This window comes from Muscardinus avellanarius (assembly GCF_963383645.1).
Source record: "Muscardinus avellanarius genome assembly, chromosome: 1".
NCBI lineage: Eukaryota > Metazoa > Chordata > Mammalia > Rodentia > Gliridae > Muscardinus > Muscardinus avellanarius.
This window is the reverse complement of record NC_137786.1, coordinates 105,024,859-105,042,155: the sequence shown is the minus strand read 5'-3', so window position 1 is coordinate 105,042,155 and position 17,297 is coordinate 105,024,859. Positions and strand designations below refer to the sequence as shown.

The 17,297-nt window shown below is 41.7% G+C and overlaps 1 protein-coding gene across 3 annotated transcripts in view; it reads right to left on the bottom strand.

Moving 5' to 3' along the window:
• ARHGAP26 (Rho GTPase activating protein 26) overlaps positions 1–17,297 on the bottom strand; it is a gene marked incomplete at both ends in the record, with an annotated part of 441,415 nt that overhangs the window by 276,322 nt on the left and 147,796 nt on the right. For all 3 annotated transcript variants that reach the window (XM_080697772.1, XM_080697773.1, XM_080697774.1), the window contains 2 exons: positions 10,107–10,201; positions 16,635–16,735. In XM_080697772.1, the coding sequence (XP_080553898.1) occupies positions 10,107–10,201; positions 16,635–16,735 (196 nt within the window). The remainder of the gene's footprint in view (positions 1–10,106; positions 10,202–16,634; positions 16,736–17,297) is intronic.

The window sequence follows — 17,297 nt, the reverse complement described above, 5'->3', positions numbered from 1 at the left end:
ATTCTCTCATTTAATTAGAAACAACAACAACAAAACACCAAAAAGCTCAATGCTTAGGTTCTAACTACATGAATTCTAAAGATTCCAAGAACTGCTCCACTAGCTCGACAGAACAGCCAAGAAGCAAATCAGAAAGTGGGATATTGCCCCCACTTCAGTCATGAAGGCAGTACAGTGCAGCACCCCAGGAGGAAGGAAAAGGCCATTTCCTGCTTAAAATGTCAGCAGCATTGAGACCAGCACTCAATCCGACCAGCAGGAAGGCAAAATCAAATATTATTTCAAACAAGGGGTGAGAAGGGGAGGGAGGGGAAGTTTGAAACCAGGAAAAAATGCATTCATCTGTTGCACAAGATAAAAGTACACTACACCAAGAGGGAAAAGTGGGACCGCCCGGTTCTCAGCACACCCTGGACAGCAGGATCAGGCGTGTGCTGTCCTCACTGTCCCCAACTAAGCCATGCCTGGAGCAGAGAGCATGGTACCTTAGTTCAGAAAACCATCTAAAAAGTGTTTAAACGGAGGCCTGCTAGGGCTGCTTGCTTTTGCAGGAAAGTGGGTATTTAGAATACCTTTCCCTGAAGGTGTAACAGTCACACAATGACCAATTCTACACACACACACACACACACACACACACACACACACACACACACACGCCACTGACTCCCAACTGTCAATGTATAAAGGATATCTAATTTTCAAGTGGACTGTTACCAAGACATATACAAAACTGCCATCTAGAGGCCGAATACTAAAACAAACTCTGTTACATAAGATGATTCTGGAAAACACAGGATCTCAGTTACACAATTCCACAAAGACAACAAACCAGTATATGTACACATATCACATACCAAGATAGAAGTCAGAAAATTACTTTAATTAAAAATGTATATGGTTTCCTTTCAAGATCATAAACTGGAGAGGGTCAAAAACATTATTTTTTAAACAGAAAGTATGTATAATAAAAGGTAATTACACATGTAGTTTAAAACTGGAATCTTCCCCTAGAGGTCCCTTTGTACATATATCCTTAATGCACCTGTACTCACTCTCAGTTTACAAAACTAAAAATCATGGCACCACAGCACAAAAAAAGGCTCATGGAAATACCTAACAAAGCTGAGGCAAATAAGAATAAAGTTCCCAGATTTAGTGAATAAAAAAAATTTCCATTCTTTCTCTGTTTATCTGTTGATGGGCACCTATATTGCTTCCATTTCTTGGCTGTTATGAATAGTGCCACAATAAACGTGGGTGTGCAAGTGTCTCTGTAAAAAAAAAAAAAAAAAAAAAAAAATTCCAAGGTACAACTTTTTCAGACACTCAACTTCTGTGGAACAATCCCGCAAAGCAGTTACAATTAACCCCATCTTACAGATGTGGTGATATCACTTGCCAGAAGTGTACATCTAGTAAGAGACAAATCCTAATTCAAACTTAAACCTGCTTGGATCACTTACCTGCAACACACAGCCTGCTATAAAACTTACTCAAATGAAAGTTGACTTACTATAGGGTTCCAGTAGATTTTTCAGCTCCTCCATAAATCTCTCTAGTCTTTATAATTCTGACTTTCATCAATCCTCTTTTTTCTTTTTTCTTTCTCTCGCTGTTTTTTTTTTTTTTTTTTTTTTTTTTTGGGTACTGGGAATTAAACAATTTTTACTCCCAGCCTTTTTTATTTGAAACAGGGTCTTGTTAAGTTACACTCACTATCCTGAAACCTGCCTCCCAAGTACTGAGATTACTTACAGGCATGCACCACTCTACCCAATCCTCCATTTTCTTGTCCTCTACTACTCCAACCCACACACAAATGCAAGTTATGTGTGCATTTATTGATGTTTTCGTTTAATTAGCAACTAATTTAACAGTCCCAAAAGAATTATGTCTTAAAAAATGTCTTAAAATTGCATCAGCAGCTTGGGATGCAGCTCAATGATAGAGAGCTTGCCTAGAATGAGTGAGGCCCTGAATTCAATCCCAGCACCACAAAATAACAAATACATAGCCGGGTGTGGTGGCGCATGCTTGTAATCCCCTCGCTTGGGAGGCAGAGACAGGAGGATCGCGCAGGTTTGAAGCCAGCCGCGCGCGCTGGCTTAGGAGACCCTGTTTCCAAATAAAAATGTAAAAATAGGTCTGGGAGTATAGCCCGGAGGTAGAAGGCTTCCAGGAACCCCAGTAACACCAAAAAAAAAAAAAATTAAAAAAAAATAAAAAAACAAAATAACAAATACATTTTCAAAATTACATTGTCATAAAAACCTAGACTAAACAACCACATTCACAGAGTTACTGTATGAAAAGCTTCACCTGAGACAAACATTTAGGACTGAACAAAGGCGTATAAAACATAACTAGCATGCAGCCAACCAAAAGAAAGAAAAGATCATTACCATACAGATACAGGGTATGTGGTTAGAAGAAGGAGAGAGAGTAAGGTGACAGTGGATATGTTAGATTGGGACTGGCTCAGATGGAAGCTGTCTCTCCTTGCCTCTTCATGGAAAACTTGAAAAAGAAAGAGGGTGTTTAATTTTATATAATAAAAACAAACAAACAAAACAGACAAAGCTCAAAAAGACCAGTTGGACATGGTGGTACACACCTGTAATCCCAGTACTTAGGAAGATGAGACATGAGGATCACAAGTTCAAGGACAACCTCAGCAAGTAGTGAGACTCTTAGCATCCTATTAAGACCCTGTTTCCAAATAAAAAATAAAAAGGAGTGGAAGTGAAGCTTGGAGGTAGAACGCCCTGGGCTCAATCCCTAGCACCAAGGAATAAAGGGAAGGAAGGAGGGAGGGGATAGGAAGACTAACAAATCCACAGTGATTGAAATATCCCCACTGTCATAAGAGTCTCTAATATGTAGTTACGCTCAATAAGCAGAGAGGAAGGGAGGGAGGAAATGAATTCAGGGTATTCAGTCATACCATCATCATCTGAAAGAATAGAAAGGTTGAACCCCCCATTTCCCATACCACTATGACCTTCCAAGCTTGCTACAACATTCAACTTAGGTATTTACACCTAAGTTGCTTGAGAATGTATGTGTGTATATGTGCATGTATGTGCTTTCTACAGTCAAAGGTAAGCTCCATCAGGACAACTATTCTTGTCTTGGCTCCTATTCTGTCCCTAGCCTGAAGGACCCTGACCATTTCTAACAAGCTGTCCTTGCTGCCCCCAACCCCCTCTGGAAAGTGTCAATGCTGGGAAAGAAGTGTTTAACACACAAGAGGTTTTCAAAAGCATGGACTTCTGTTGAAGTCAGCCAGCACTAGAAAAAAAAATAAAGCCTTCTAATTGTCTCCTTTTTCCAAGTATAAACACTGACACCGCCCCCCCCAAGAGACTATATTGACTCAGTGAATCAAAAGAAGCCTTTTGTTTCCTATAATTTTCCATATGGTTTAGTGATTCCCTCCTGGAAAACATTTGGGGGAGGGGGGAAATATTCATGTGTTACATCTGTGAGAAATTTCTTAAAAATAAACAAATCCAGAGATGCTGGCAAAAGACTACCACCAGGATTCTTTAGCTTAAACAAATATTTTCCCATTAATTTCCATGAGATATTCATGATGGAGTTAATTATTCAAAGTGACAGAACATACACACTAGCAAAGATTACCTATTTACATACCATTACTACTAAATGCTGCTTTAACATGTCCCATTTTTCACCCAGGATTTTACAAGAAGCTGTCTCTAAAAGAGTTGGCATACTTTTAAAAAAAAGACCAATCTAGAAATTAATGAATATAAAAAATAATCTTCAAAAGCTGTGTCTATGACAAGGTAATAATACAAAGATACCAAAAAAATACTTCCTTATTAAGGTCTAAAAAATGAGGGGAGGATGATTTTTTTTTTACTTTTATTGATACATTACAATTAGATATCACAGTGAGATTCAAAGTGATACATTCATACATACACAAGTCCCTTGGCATATTTCCCCTGTATCCCACCCTGAAAAGTGTTATTTCTAGAAAGCTAATTAAAACTTGGGTTACTATTTTTAAAAAAAAAAGAGTATCCATAATAAGGGTAATTTATATGGATGGGCTATTTTGTAAGGTGGGGGGCTCTTTGTCAAGGGGACTGTTCAAGAAGCAGGTAGTGAGTCAATCATTCATTCATTCATTTATGTGGCACTGGGGATTTAACCTAGGGGTATTCTATCTCTGAGCTCTTTTTTATTATTTTTTATTTACCTCCAGATGTCTTTTTTATTATTTTTTATAGAAACAGTGTCTCACTAAGTTGACAGCCTTACTAAGTTGCTAATGGCTGGCTATGAACCTGGGATCTTCCAGTCTCAGTCTACCAAGAACTGGGATTACAGGTGTGCACCACCACACCCAGCTGGAACCCTCCATTTAAAAAGCTATCATGGCCAGGAGTTGAGGCCCTGTTTCAAAATTAAAAAAAAAAAAAGGCTGGGGGGTGTGTCTTGGAGTTGGAATGCCCCTGGGTTCAATTCCCAGTATCAATCCAATTAATCAATCAAGTCTACCATGGGTGTGGATACTGCTTCATAGAGATAGGCCCTTCCTACTCAATGCTGTCTTAGCTTCCACAACCTGGGTAGCATAAACACCAAAAAGTAATACCCTAGAGGTCTAGAGGCTGGAAGTTTGAGATCAAAGCTTGAACAAGGTCGATTCCTTCCGAGGTCTGTGAAGGAGAATGCTCCATGCCTTTCTCTTAGGGGCCGTAGATTGCTGGCAACTTGGGGCTCCCTGGCTGGGAGACCATCATTCTGACTTGTGCCCTCAGGTCCATAGGGCATTCTCCTGTGCCCATGTCTATCTCTGTCTATATTTTCCCTTTTGATAAGAATGGGAGTCATGGTGAGTTAAGACCTGCCCTAATGTCCTCATTTAACTTGATTACCTCTATGAAGAAACTATCTAGAAATAAAGGCACATTTTCAAAAACAGGATTAGCTCTTCAACATAAAAATTTGGTAGGCAGTTTAACCTGTCACCCATACCTTCTAAGAAAATAAGATTCTCCTTTGGAGCAGTTGTGGCAACCAACTACTACATGACTTGGGCCTCTATTTAAAGCCATTCCATATTGTTCATTCTGGAGTTCCAAAACTTAATTCAAAAAAGAAATCTAAGGGGAAATTCAATGAACCATATTCATTTGATGGGCATGGTACCTTGATCTAAGCAAGTTTTCGCTTTGGGATTAAAGAAATGAAAAGATTTTCTACTAACTTTAACTTTTCAATGTTGGGAATAATAAAGCCCTTTTGAAGGAAAGCCAAAGACAAGAAGGGTTAAGATTAACCAGTGAAACAGCTCAGAACCATCTGGGAGCGTCAGCAGTGCAGGTCTGAACTCTCCCTAGAACTAGTTTTGAAAAGAGGAAGGCACTAAAGAAAAGGGCCTGCTGAGATGTGATCTCAGAAAATTATGTTGTTACCAAAAGGAAGAGGTAGGATGTAGGCAAAAAGAGATTCCAAAGCTAAAAAGAACTTGGAAGAATTAAAATATTTCTGAAAATGTATTCAGTATTAAAAAGTATCCTTGACACACAAAGTTCAAGAACCAAAGATCTGAATCCCAAAGCCCTAGATGAATACTTCATTTGATTTCTAGCTAATTCATGGGTCAGAGAGTCACAGCAGTTCCTCCTGCAGGACCTTTCTGTCAGGGATTAGCCCCTTTTCACCATGATCTGAGGATTAGCAAAATGACAATGATGCACTGGGACATAATGGAAGCAGTCAACTGACAAGACAGCACGAATGCTTTGACTTCTCCTACCCGACAGTCTCCCTGCAGAGAAAGTTAAAAAAAAAATAGTGTCACCTTAAAATTAAAAGGTAGAGCCGGGCATGGTGGTGCACCCTTGTAATCCCCGCTCTTGGGAGGCAGAGACAGGAGGATCGCGCAGATTCGAAGCCAGCCGCGCTGGCTTAGGAGACCCTGTTTCCAAATAAAAAGTATAAAAATAGGTCTGGGAGTGTAGCCCGTAGGTAGAAGGGCTTCCAGGAACTCCAGTACCAGAAAAAAAAAAAAATTAAAAGGTAAAGAGGAGGCATACAGAATAAAGAAGAGCCATCATAGAACACCTGCTAACTGCCCTGCCTGGCACCACACTCTGTCTGCAGTGCGTCTTTTAATTTAGTCAAGGGAAGACTTTCCAATGGTCGCAGGGTAGTAGGTGTGAACACAGAAGAAAGTCTGTGGCATTAGTTTTATTGCACCATTAGTTTATGATGCCAAATGCAAAGAGTTAGGATGTAAACAGCTCCTCTCAGATTTCACAGCCAGCAAGCTGAATGCTCCATGGTGTCTCTGAAATGCACCCACTGATAGCATCGGGCTCATCGCTGGGAAGTTTCCAAAACATCATGAATTGTGAGATAGTAATGTGCCCTGGAATGAGGTGCTATGAACCTCAGTTCCAATTCCATCTCAGTCTTAGGTGGGTAACCTTGCCCCTCTGAACCACGAATTTGTCAACAGAAGCATGGGATGGGGGTGTCCACCTCCCTGAAATGTAAAGTAATAGCGTATGAAGAATGTCAGCTTGCAGAAAGCACTCAGATACCAGCTCCCTCGCCCCTCCTCCATTTTAACACCTTTTACCCAAAAAGGTGGGGCTCCACTGTGATGGTAGTTGCTTTTTTCCTGGTAAAGTTCTCTCAGAGACTATAGATGACCCTTTCTATTAGCTATGCTCTTCTTCTCCAGATGGGTATTTAGCTACTGAATAAAGGAACCTAAGTTTTGGGGGTTTGGTTTGATTTCGCTATGCTTATGTAATGTTTCTAGTAAGGAAAATGTGTTCATTTACTCTGATGAAATTGTATCATAAAATATGCAGTGTGTAATACAACAATAATCAATAAGAATAAAGAATATCGAAAAACTAGAAAGTATGGGTTTCAGGGTCTCAGTCATTGGAAGCCGACTGTGCGGGTCCAGGCAGGCAGTGGGACCTGTAGTTCCAGCAAGTATCCCAACACATGCAGCATGCAGGCAGATCCCCTTCATCACACAATAAAGTCTGATGTGATCAATGTGCAATACTGACCCCTAGAATATCACTTCCTGAAGGTTATTCTTGTTACAAAATAACATGAAATACCAGCACTGAGTCTAAAGGATAAAAGTATTCAACCTAAAAAAACCATGAAATCTAATATTTTTTTTTTTTTAGTACTAAGGATTAAATCCAGGGGCATTCTGCCTCCAAGCAACATCCCCAGCACTTTTTTATTTTTATTTTTGCTTTGAAACAAAGCCTCACTATGTTTCTAGGGCTGTCCTCAAGCCTGTGATCCTCCTGTCCCAGCCTTCCAAGTATTGGGATTACAGCTATGCACCACCATGCCCAGCTGACGTCTCATATTCTAAGTCACATATATTACATTGTATCTTGTGTGTCTTGATAGAACACAATCAACAGCCACTATATAAATGTGTCTGTACTGTGTAGTTAACATCATCTGGAAGCATCTCAGAGCCTTTAATAGACCATCGCTTCGTTCACATCCACATTTCCTAGGTGTTAAAGCTCCATTTGAGCCCCTGTCTCTGCGATGCAGTGGCTAGAAGTGAGGAACCCGCAGAAGGCCCAAGTGACAGACAGCAGGCATCTCCTGCCCTCCCCTCCCTGCCCGCTAAAGGGCACTCATAAAACCGGGAGGGCAGGAGTCACTGAGAGAAAAGGACAGGCAGGGGTCTCAGGCTGCTGCCAGCCAGCCTGGGGAGTGCCTCTGCCTTCTCACCAAGTGAGAGGAATACAGAAAGACACAGGAACCCAAAATGGAGAAACAGACATGAACTCCTGCCAAACTATGGCCTCCACCGTGTGGCCCTGAGAGAAAACCGAGAGGAGTTTCATAGAACTGTCCACCTCTCCACTTCAGAGGAGACAGAGCGGCCTCATCCTGAGCCCTGCCCAAAATCCTCCACATCACGCTGAGGGACCTGGAGACAGACACCTGGGACAACTCGGCTGCTCAAACCCACTCAGTATGTCAAAACTTCCGTGAGCATAAGGGAGGAGAGGGGAGGTGCTAGAAAGGGTTGCTGTGGGTGGATGAAGTGGAGGAAACACAGGGAGTCTGAACTGCTCAAAAAGCAACTCTCCATGACTTCTCAGGAAACTGCGGAAGAAGACGTGGAAAATAATATCTGTTCAGAACACATCTCTGAGCTTGTTTTCACGCAGAGCACTACAAGGTGGAACACGCCCTCTTCCAAACAGCCAGCCATCTCTAGAAGTTGTATACTTCACCAGTGACAAAACTGCCCCCCCTTCCACATAAACACACCTCTAAAGGTCCTCAAGGGTGCCAATAATATGAATTCTCTTAATTTTATGATTAGAATAGAGACGAGATATGCCTGCAAGTGCTTAAAGCAACCGGATTTCAAATTTGCTTAAAATCAAAAACCAATTTTGCCTTAAGGAAGACTTTCTGCAATTTCCCTTTGCCACCTCCCTCAGGCTGTGCTTCGCCCTTATATTTCTCCTCTCGCAGCCCCATACGCAGTGAAGTCGTGAGGCACTTCATAAATTATATTTCTCTGGGTTTGGAAGAGAACAAAATATCAAATTTGATTAGCATGCAGGACAAACTCATTGGCGACAACAACTTCAACTTGATGAGCACTTATTATCTGCCATCTGCCCAGCATTTTACATGGAATATCTCCAGGAATCCTTAAAACAATTCTATGGCTGGGCGTGGTGGCGCATGCTTGTAACCCCAGCATTTGGGAGGCTGAGACAGGAGGATCTCGGTTCACAGCCAGCCTCAGCTACTTAGTGAGGCCCTTTGCAACTCAGTGAGACCCTATTCAAAATAAAGAATAGAAAATAGAGCTGGGGGTGTAACTCAGAGGAAGAATGCCCCTGGGTTCCATCCCCAGTACTGCAAAAAAAAAAAAAAAAAAATCCTATGAATGAGACCATCTTTATTTTCAAGATGAAGAAATCAAGACCTTGAGAGATGAAGTAACTTGCTCTAAGTTGCATGGCTACTAAGCAGCAAAGTCAAAATTTGGATCCAGGACGGCTGGCTTGAGAGACAAAGGTACGATGACTAAATTGCTTAAGAGAAGCAGTTAGTTTCCATGAACTTCTGATTTAGGTTAATAAAAACATGCGACCTCCAGCAGCCATGGTGCAGTGGAGACATTTAACACAAGAAGTCATTGCAACCCTGCCAGTACCTGGAGGAGGACGTAGCCCACCCCAGGTGGCACCCAGTCCCAGAACCCTTTAGAGCTCAGGAATGATGGGTGTCTACAGGTAAGTTTCTCAGAGAGAGCACAAGTCTGGCTTGACATAATGGTGTGTAATAAAGGAAAGAGATTAAATGATATTATAGGCGCAACACACCAAGATTTAGGGATATTGGTGCTAACATTGCCGACCTTGAACAGGCAGCTCAAATAAGCTTAACATGTGAATTTCACTGAGCATCGACCTGCTGCCAAGGAAAGTGCCCCAAAGAACTGGAATCTTGTCAAACTAGTTTAACATCGTGAAATGGTACGACTTAATGAGAGACACTATAAATCTTGAGGAACACAACTCATACCTCGCTCTCCACAACACACAGCTCCTTCTGCAAAATCTAATTTCACAAGTGGTTGGTGTCCTTCCTGGGTGTGTACACATGCACATTAGTAGGTGAAATGCGGTTATTAAAAGCTTCTTAAATTTTTGGTGAGTAAAGGTTCTTCCACCCCAATTTCTTTTGAATAATTGTATTATTTTTAAGTTAAAATCTCAAACAGCTGATGCAATCATGCTAAACAACTTTCCTTAAGATCTACCCAACCTCCAAGAGACATAACACCCATTCCTGGGCACAGTAGCACTAACATCAGAGTAAAACAAAACAGACCCAGTGATTTAGTGATGAACTGAAGAGATGAGGACACTATATTGATCCTTGAAAATCAGCAATGGCCAAAGGTCTAATCCAAATTGGATATAGACGGGGGATGGAGAAGAGCAGGTAAGAGAAAAAAGTAGGAAAGTTTTGACTGAAAAGAAAAGGAAAAAAATCTGTATGCTCCTAAGAAAAGCACAACAGCTACTTACCTGTCTACTGCTTCTACATCAAAGCAAAATCTCTTCTCAATGGAGTCTGTTTTCCGTCTTGTACAGGATTTGAGGGTGACTGATTCATCTTCTCCCTAGTGAGAACACAGAGACCATCAAAGTGAGGCCAGAGTATGGCTGTGCTCCTCTCTAGAACAAGCATGGCACACAGAATATTATTTCACCTTCTCCAACCTGAGCGTTCTCTACCACGTGAAATGGAATATTGATCATAAGCCTTCTCAGACCAGAGCCTCCTGCACCTAAAATCTGAAAACTCCATTATACCTAGAAGCAGACATCTTTAGTGGATTGTGATGGTACAGCATCAATTCATGATAGATGAACTCCTGTTAATTGCCTTAAACAGATGTAAAGTTTAGATCTGTGTGTTTATGTGTGTCACTATAAATTAAACTCAGAGGCATTCTACCTCTGTGCTATACTCTCAGTCCTATTTTATTTATGTATGTATTTTTTACTTTGAAACAAGATCTAAGTTGCAGGTGGCCTCTCTAAGTAGCTGAGGTTGGCCATGAACCTGTGATGCTCCTGTCTCAATCTCCCAAGTACTGGGATCACAACCCTGGTGCCACCACATCTGGCTTTAATTTTTAGACCCAATAAGAGTTGAAGAAGATGGTCTAACTCAGAGCTTCTGTGACCTTGTAACAGTCAACTCTTCTTCAAAAACACCTTCTTGGACCAGGTTAAGGATCCCAAGAGGTATTCACAAAGCATCCTGTAACCCTCCTCCCCTCACAGCACTGAGCACGCTGAAACTGTCCACTGATGTAGGTGATAAGTAAAATAATGTCTCTCTCCCCATTTGACTGTAGGTTCCCTGAGGGAACTATTTAACTTTGTTTATTCTTCTGTCTCCTGAGCTGAATTAGGTCCTGGATAGAGGTACTCAATAAATGTTTTTTTTGTTTTTGTTGCTGTTTGTGGGTTTTTTTTTTTTTTTTGGTGGTACTGGGGTTCCTGGAAGCCCTTCTACCTCCGGGCTACACTCCCAGACCTATTTTTACATTTTTATTTGGAAACAGGGTCTCCTAAACCAGCGTGCGTGGCTGGCTTCGAACCTGCGCGATCCTCCTGTCTCTGCCTCCCAAGCGTGGGGATTACAAGAGTGCGCCACCACGCCCGGCTCAATAAATGTTTTAACAGTTTTACTGACCCATGATATATGATAAACTATATGTGTTTAACATGTAGGATTTAAAAATTGTGCATCCATTTACAGTCATAAAACCATCACTACATCTAAACTAACAAATACTTCCATCACCCCCAAACTTTCCTCATGTCTTTTGGTAATCCATCTTACCTCCCAACTTTCAATGGTTGTCCCCAGGCAACCATTGAATCTGCTTTCTACAGATTAATTTACATCTTCAAAAAAATTTTTTTTTTTTTTTTTGCGAGTTTGGGGATAGAACCCAGGGACATTAGACCTCCGAGCTATACCCCCTTCCCTAATTTTTATTCTTTATTTTGAAACAGGGTCACACTGAGTTGCAAAGGGCCTCACTAAGTAGCTAAGGCTGTCCAAGAACCACGATCCTCTGGTCTCAGCCTCCCAAATGCTGGGATTACAAGTATGTGCCACAACGCCCGGCCTCAAAATTTTAAATATGTACTCCTTTTATGTCTGGATTCTTACAATCAACCTAACTGCTTAGCAATTTATTCATGTTGGATTTCTTCTCATTGCTCAGTAATATTCCACTGTAAGAGAGATACAAAGATTTCATCTCATAGCACTAATTTATTGCTTAGAAACACAGAAGTTGCTGTCCCTGGCTTCTTTTTCTGTCACTTAGGAATTTGTTAGGGTTCCTGTTTTTCTTGCCTCTGACAAATTTTTTCTAAAATTAGCAAACTTGCCTACTTCGTTTCGGAATAAAAGGAAATGTGACTACGTAAGGTAAATCCAACCACCCACTAATATCAGAATATCACACAAAATACAAAAGACCTAGGAAGAGATGGTTTATATTCAGAAGCCGTATGTGTATTGTCTTTGATTGAATAGCAAAGATTAATTCCTCATATTGAGAGTCATTTTTTTCTCCAGTTTGTAAGATGTATGAGGGTGCTACATAAAAACTAGAGGAGGCCATTGTCTTAATCTAGGACCCTGGGCTGGCCCCAGAGACCAGACCAAAGGTCAACATGGAGTCACCCACATGTACCCGGTTCCTTATCACTAAACCAAAACTAGGCTCTTTAATCTGACCTTCCAAGAAACAGGAGAAATAAGAGATAACAGCCAAATTGCCCAGAAAGGCCAGTTTCCATTGGCATGACAATGAAGTCCCATCTGCTTTATTCCTTACACAAAAAAGGAAATTTACTGATAAATTATCTTACTGATAAATTTGCTATTTTTCTATTGGTCCTATCTTCTTAAGGAAAGTACCTTTGAAATGACCAATTGCTTTGTGTTCCCCATCTTTGCTTTTGTCAGCCTTTTTCTGTCCTAAAATTAACCTCTTCTGCTTGGTTCATGGGGACACTTATTTTATGGAATAACAAAGCCAATTAAGATCTTTAAGCTAAATTGTCCTGATTTGTCCTTTAACAACTGTAAACACCAAAACAGCAGAGATTCTGGCTATGTCATAACTAACTAAATATTTCAGATTTAATAGCTATACACCAGCTTCTACTCTGAAACCTTAGATGAGATGTCACAGAGAAATGGGAGGAAACAAGAATCTGTAAAAGATAATCAAACATAAGAAGATAAAAAGGAGGAAAATTCTCTCCCAGGAATGACCAAACCACTCAGAAAAAATCTATAAAGATGATCTCTTCAAGCCAGGTATGGTAGCAGACACCTGTAATCCCAGTACTTGGGAGGCTGAGGCAGGAGGATTGCAGCTTCTAGGCCAGCCTCAGCACCTTAGCAAGACCATCAGCAGTTCAGAGATAACTTGGTTCAATCCCCAATTTTACACACAAAAAAGATGATCTGTTCAACTATTTGCTACTTAGGATTTTGAAAAATGGTACATAATTATCATTTGCATAAAAAGTTAGAACTATGACAAAAACTACAAAAAAGAGAGAGCGAGCTACAAACGCTGAGATGAAAGGTACCTGGCCTGGTCAGGAAGGCTGGGGAAAGCTACCTTGACAGGGGCTGGGGGAACGCACAGGACAAAAAAGGAAGAGAAATGGAATAAGAAGTAGAGAACAGCAGGTGGGAAGGGCCTGAGCTCAGAGCCAGGGAGTCTTGGAGGAACAGAGGGAGCCAGTGCAGCTGGAAGCCCATCATGAGAGGCAGAGTGGAATAGGCTAGAGGAAGGGCAGGGCCAAACCATGGAGGACTCTGGTATCCTGAGAACAGCCGGAAAGTAACAGAGAGGCTCTAGCAAGGGAAGGGACAGGTTGGCCCTGGACTGCTCCACACCTGTGCAGAGAGGCCTCCTCTCAGAGGGACGCAGGGCATGATTCCACTGCCCATGGATCCTGGTCTCCAAGAGAATGGAGCAAATCTGTTCAAACTCCAAGCCTGATGCTCAGAGCAAAGGGGGCAATTTTAAAGGAAAATAATCCAAATGAAAGAGACAATGAGAGGGAAGAAAAGGCAGGTTAGAAAAAGAAAATGTCCTACAATCTATACCAAGTCTACCGCCAGTGCCCAGGAAAGCTCTGTACAGATGTGCGTGAAAAGGCACTGCGTGGTCCCTCTGCACCCGCAGAGAGGACGTCCCCTCTAGACGGCTGGTCCCCCTAGTGCCTCTACCTGAAGTCTAGGTGGAGTGACATCAGGATTTCAGAAGCAGATTCAGACCCAGAAGGAGGGGTTCTGTACCAGCTCCATAACTCATTAGTAGTATGATTTTAGAAATCAGTTGCTGTCTCTGACCCTCAATTTCCTCCTTTGTAAAAGAAGGAAAATTGGATTATATAAGACAACATGGGGGTCATAAAAAAAGATGTAGAAAACTATAAAATATAACATAAAAGTGAGAAATTATTATTATTATTATTATTATTATTATTATTATTATTATTATTATTTTGTGGTACTGGGGTTCCTGGAAGCCCTTCTATCTTCGGGCTACACTCCCAGACCTATTTTTACATTTTTATTTGGAAACAGGGTCTCCTAAGCCAGCGCGCGTGGCTAGCTTCGAACCTGCGTGATCCTCCTGTCTCTGCCTCCCAAGCGCGGGGATTACAAGCGTGCGCCACCACGCCCGGCTGAGAAATTATTTTTAGGAAAATAAATGATCACAGTATCAAGGTCCTAAGATAGCACTCACCAGTGTCACGCTCCGTCCAAGAAGCTGATCTAAACTAACTACACTGGGATCTTATGATCTCTTTGGGGTTCTACCCCACCATCAGTGGCCTCCGTCCTTTAAAGTGTGATAAGAGAAGATACATTGAAGATTTGGGATAGTACAAGATAAGAAGCCCATGGCAAAGACTGTGGGAGAGAACAATTCAGTGAAGAAGACCGATTTCTAGAAGGACTAAGAGCTGCAAAAGGACTAAGACTCCATTTGAAGGAAGCAGGCCAACCTCTACATTCATTTTGTGAAAACTAGGAGACTCCTACAGGTTTCTAATATTCCTTCAAATGCTGCCATTTCTCTATGTTATGATATTTTAGCATGTCTGTTCTTCTGAGATTATTTATAACTCAACCCCACCCCTGCCAAGAAACATTAAAAGGGCTTTGTTATTGCTTGCACACAGGGAAGGAACAGAGATGCTGATAAATTTTCTCTGTTGTGGTTCAAGTAAAAGAAAGCCAGGAAGAGAAACTGGAAGTAGAAGAGAGCAAAGGGCGCAGTTTGGCAGAGTAGCTACAGTAACGCCCCCGACATCAATGAGCAGAGGGATCTGGTGTCACAGCCAATGTTCTCCTCCCCTACAAGGTCACATCGGTACTCAACACCTGCACAAAGATGCACCACAAGGGGCCAAGGATGAAATGACTGCAGAATACTAACTTACCTATAGATAAGACACAACTGAAAAAAGTGTTTAAACTAAAAAAAGAATCAGAGAAAATATTCAGAGATAAAAACATAAAACTACAGGTACAGCTCAGTGATAGAGTGTTTGACTAGCATGCACAAAACCCTCGGTTTAATCTGAGAGAGCAAGAGTGAGAGCAAGAGAGAGAACATAATATTCTTATTTAAAATATTTAAACATCTCTAGAAGGAGCTAATACTAAGAGGAAAAGGCAAAATTCAAGTGATAACTGTTAAGAATTTTCAAGTTACTGAAAGAGATAAAACCTTATATCCAAGAAGGCTGAAAAATCCCAAGTAAAGATTAAAAAAAAACCCTAGGTGTCTCATACTGAAATGTAGAATACTAAAAGAAGCACAGAAGGTAGTACACACAGCCAGAGAAAGAGAGAAGGCAGTAATGCACGGGTGGCAAGAGAGAGGTAGTGGCTCTGTGCAAGGCAAGAAAGTCCCAGAATTCAAGTTGCTGCCAGATGGCAGGGCCTCCAGGAGCCTGATGTGGTTCGACTGTCTCTTCCAAAGACAGCCACAGAATATCTCCCATCCCACATGTTGTTCATACAGTGAGATGTGGTTACTCCTGCAACTGAGAGCAGGGCCTGTGCCCTCTCCCATTGGAACTACATGGCCTTTTGTGACAATTCCAACAAATAGGGCAAAAGTCAGGCTAATGGTAGCTGAGGTTGGGTCATGAAAGAGCAGTGCAGGGCCTGCTTTAACTGCTACAATGTTCACTCCTGGAACCCGTAGCTGAGGCCACTCTGCATCTTGACAATGGGAGGAAGCAAAAACCGGCCTATGTCAGAGACCACGTGAACAGGCCCTGAAACCAGACACGGTAAACAGGGGCCAAGAGAAGGCGACCAGGAGAGAAGGCCAGGGCTGTTTCTGGCCAGTCTTCAGCTGCTTCAGACCCACGCTGTTTCTGCTTTATTACTATCTTCTTGGAACCTTATGAGAACTGAGCTGGAACCCCCCCTACACTCTCTCTCTCTTTCTCTCTCTCTCTCTCTCTCTCTCTCACACACACACACACACACACACACACACACACACACACACATGCTCCCCAAATTCCAGACCCAGAGAAATGGTTAAGAAATACTAAAATGACTCATGTGGTTTTAAAAGTTGCTATTTGGGGGTGATTTGTTACACAGCAGGAGATAACCGAGACATCTTGACTGCCCACTGGCAGCTTTCCAGGATCTCATAAGAGTGTCACGAATCGGTGACACAAGATGAGGCCATGCAAGGCTGTTCCACATCTAAGAACATTTGGCACATTTAATATCATACACATATGAAATGCAAAATTTTTTCTTAATTCCAACTTCTAATATAACTTGAAATTAAAAATAATTATCTCACTTCTGTCGTTTTCAGGGCCCTAGGCCTCCTGGAATGACTATATAAAAATTAAGAGAACAATGATGAAACATTGCAGGTGCTACTTTATTTATACATTATTATCATTATTTGTTAGCCCAGCAAATCAAACATGAATTTTAAAAAATGAACTCACCCCCTTTCCTCCTGACTTTTGGTCAAATGGTACCATGGTGATTTGTTTGGAATCCCGCTGATACGTACAATAGTGCTTCACCCAAGAAGTTCCAAAGTGACCTGCAAGATAATATTTCCTATTCAGCATGGACACACACGTCCGCCGTAACTGCCCATCAGTAACTGCAGAAGCATGCAGCCCACACACAGCCCATATGCTCATCTACTGCTTTGGAGGCAACATGTTCTCCTCAGCAGCTAGACAGAAATAGGCAGCAATCTTATCCCACAGGCTGGAAATGGAACGAATCCAAGGCTTTTCCCCAGAGGCTCAGAGAGCTATTTCCCACTATTGCTATATCCAGTGGGTCTTAAAATATAAGGAAAATAGAGGTTCCCCAGGGAAATTAATTGATGTTCCCATCGTCGATCTCCATTTGAAGTTTCTGTTCTTCTCCTGACAAGAGTAAGATGACAGGAGAGAACGCAGAAAGGCTCCCCTAGCACTTGCCACTGCTCCCATCTGGGGCAGTGATGTCATGCTTCCTACACAGCTGCTGGATGGCTCTGTACACAGACACTGGGGACTCCGGTCTACTTCCAAACCCCTCATTTTTACTTTAGCAGAAGGCAGAGGGATCTGCAAAGCAGACAGGGAAACCTCAGAGACACCGAAGGTGCC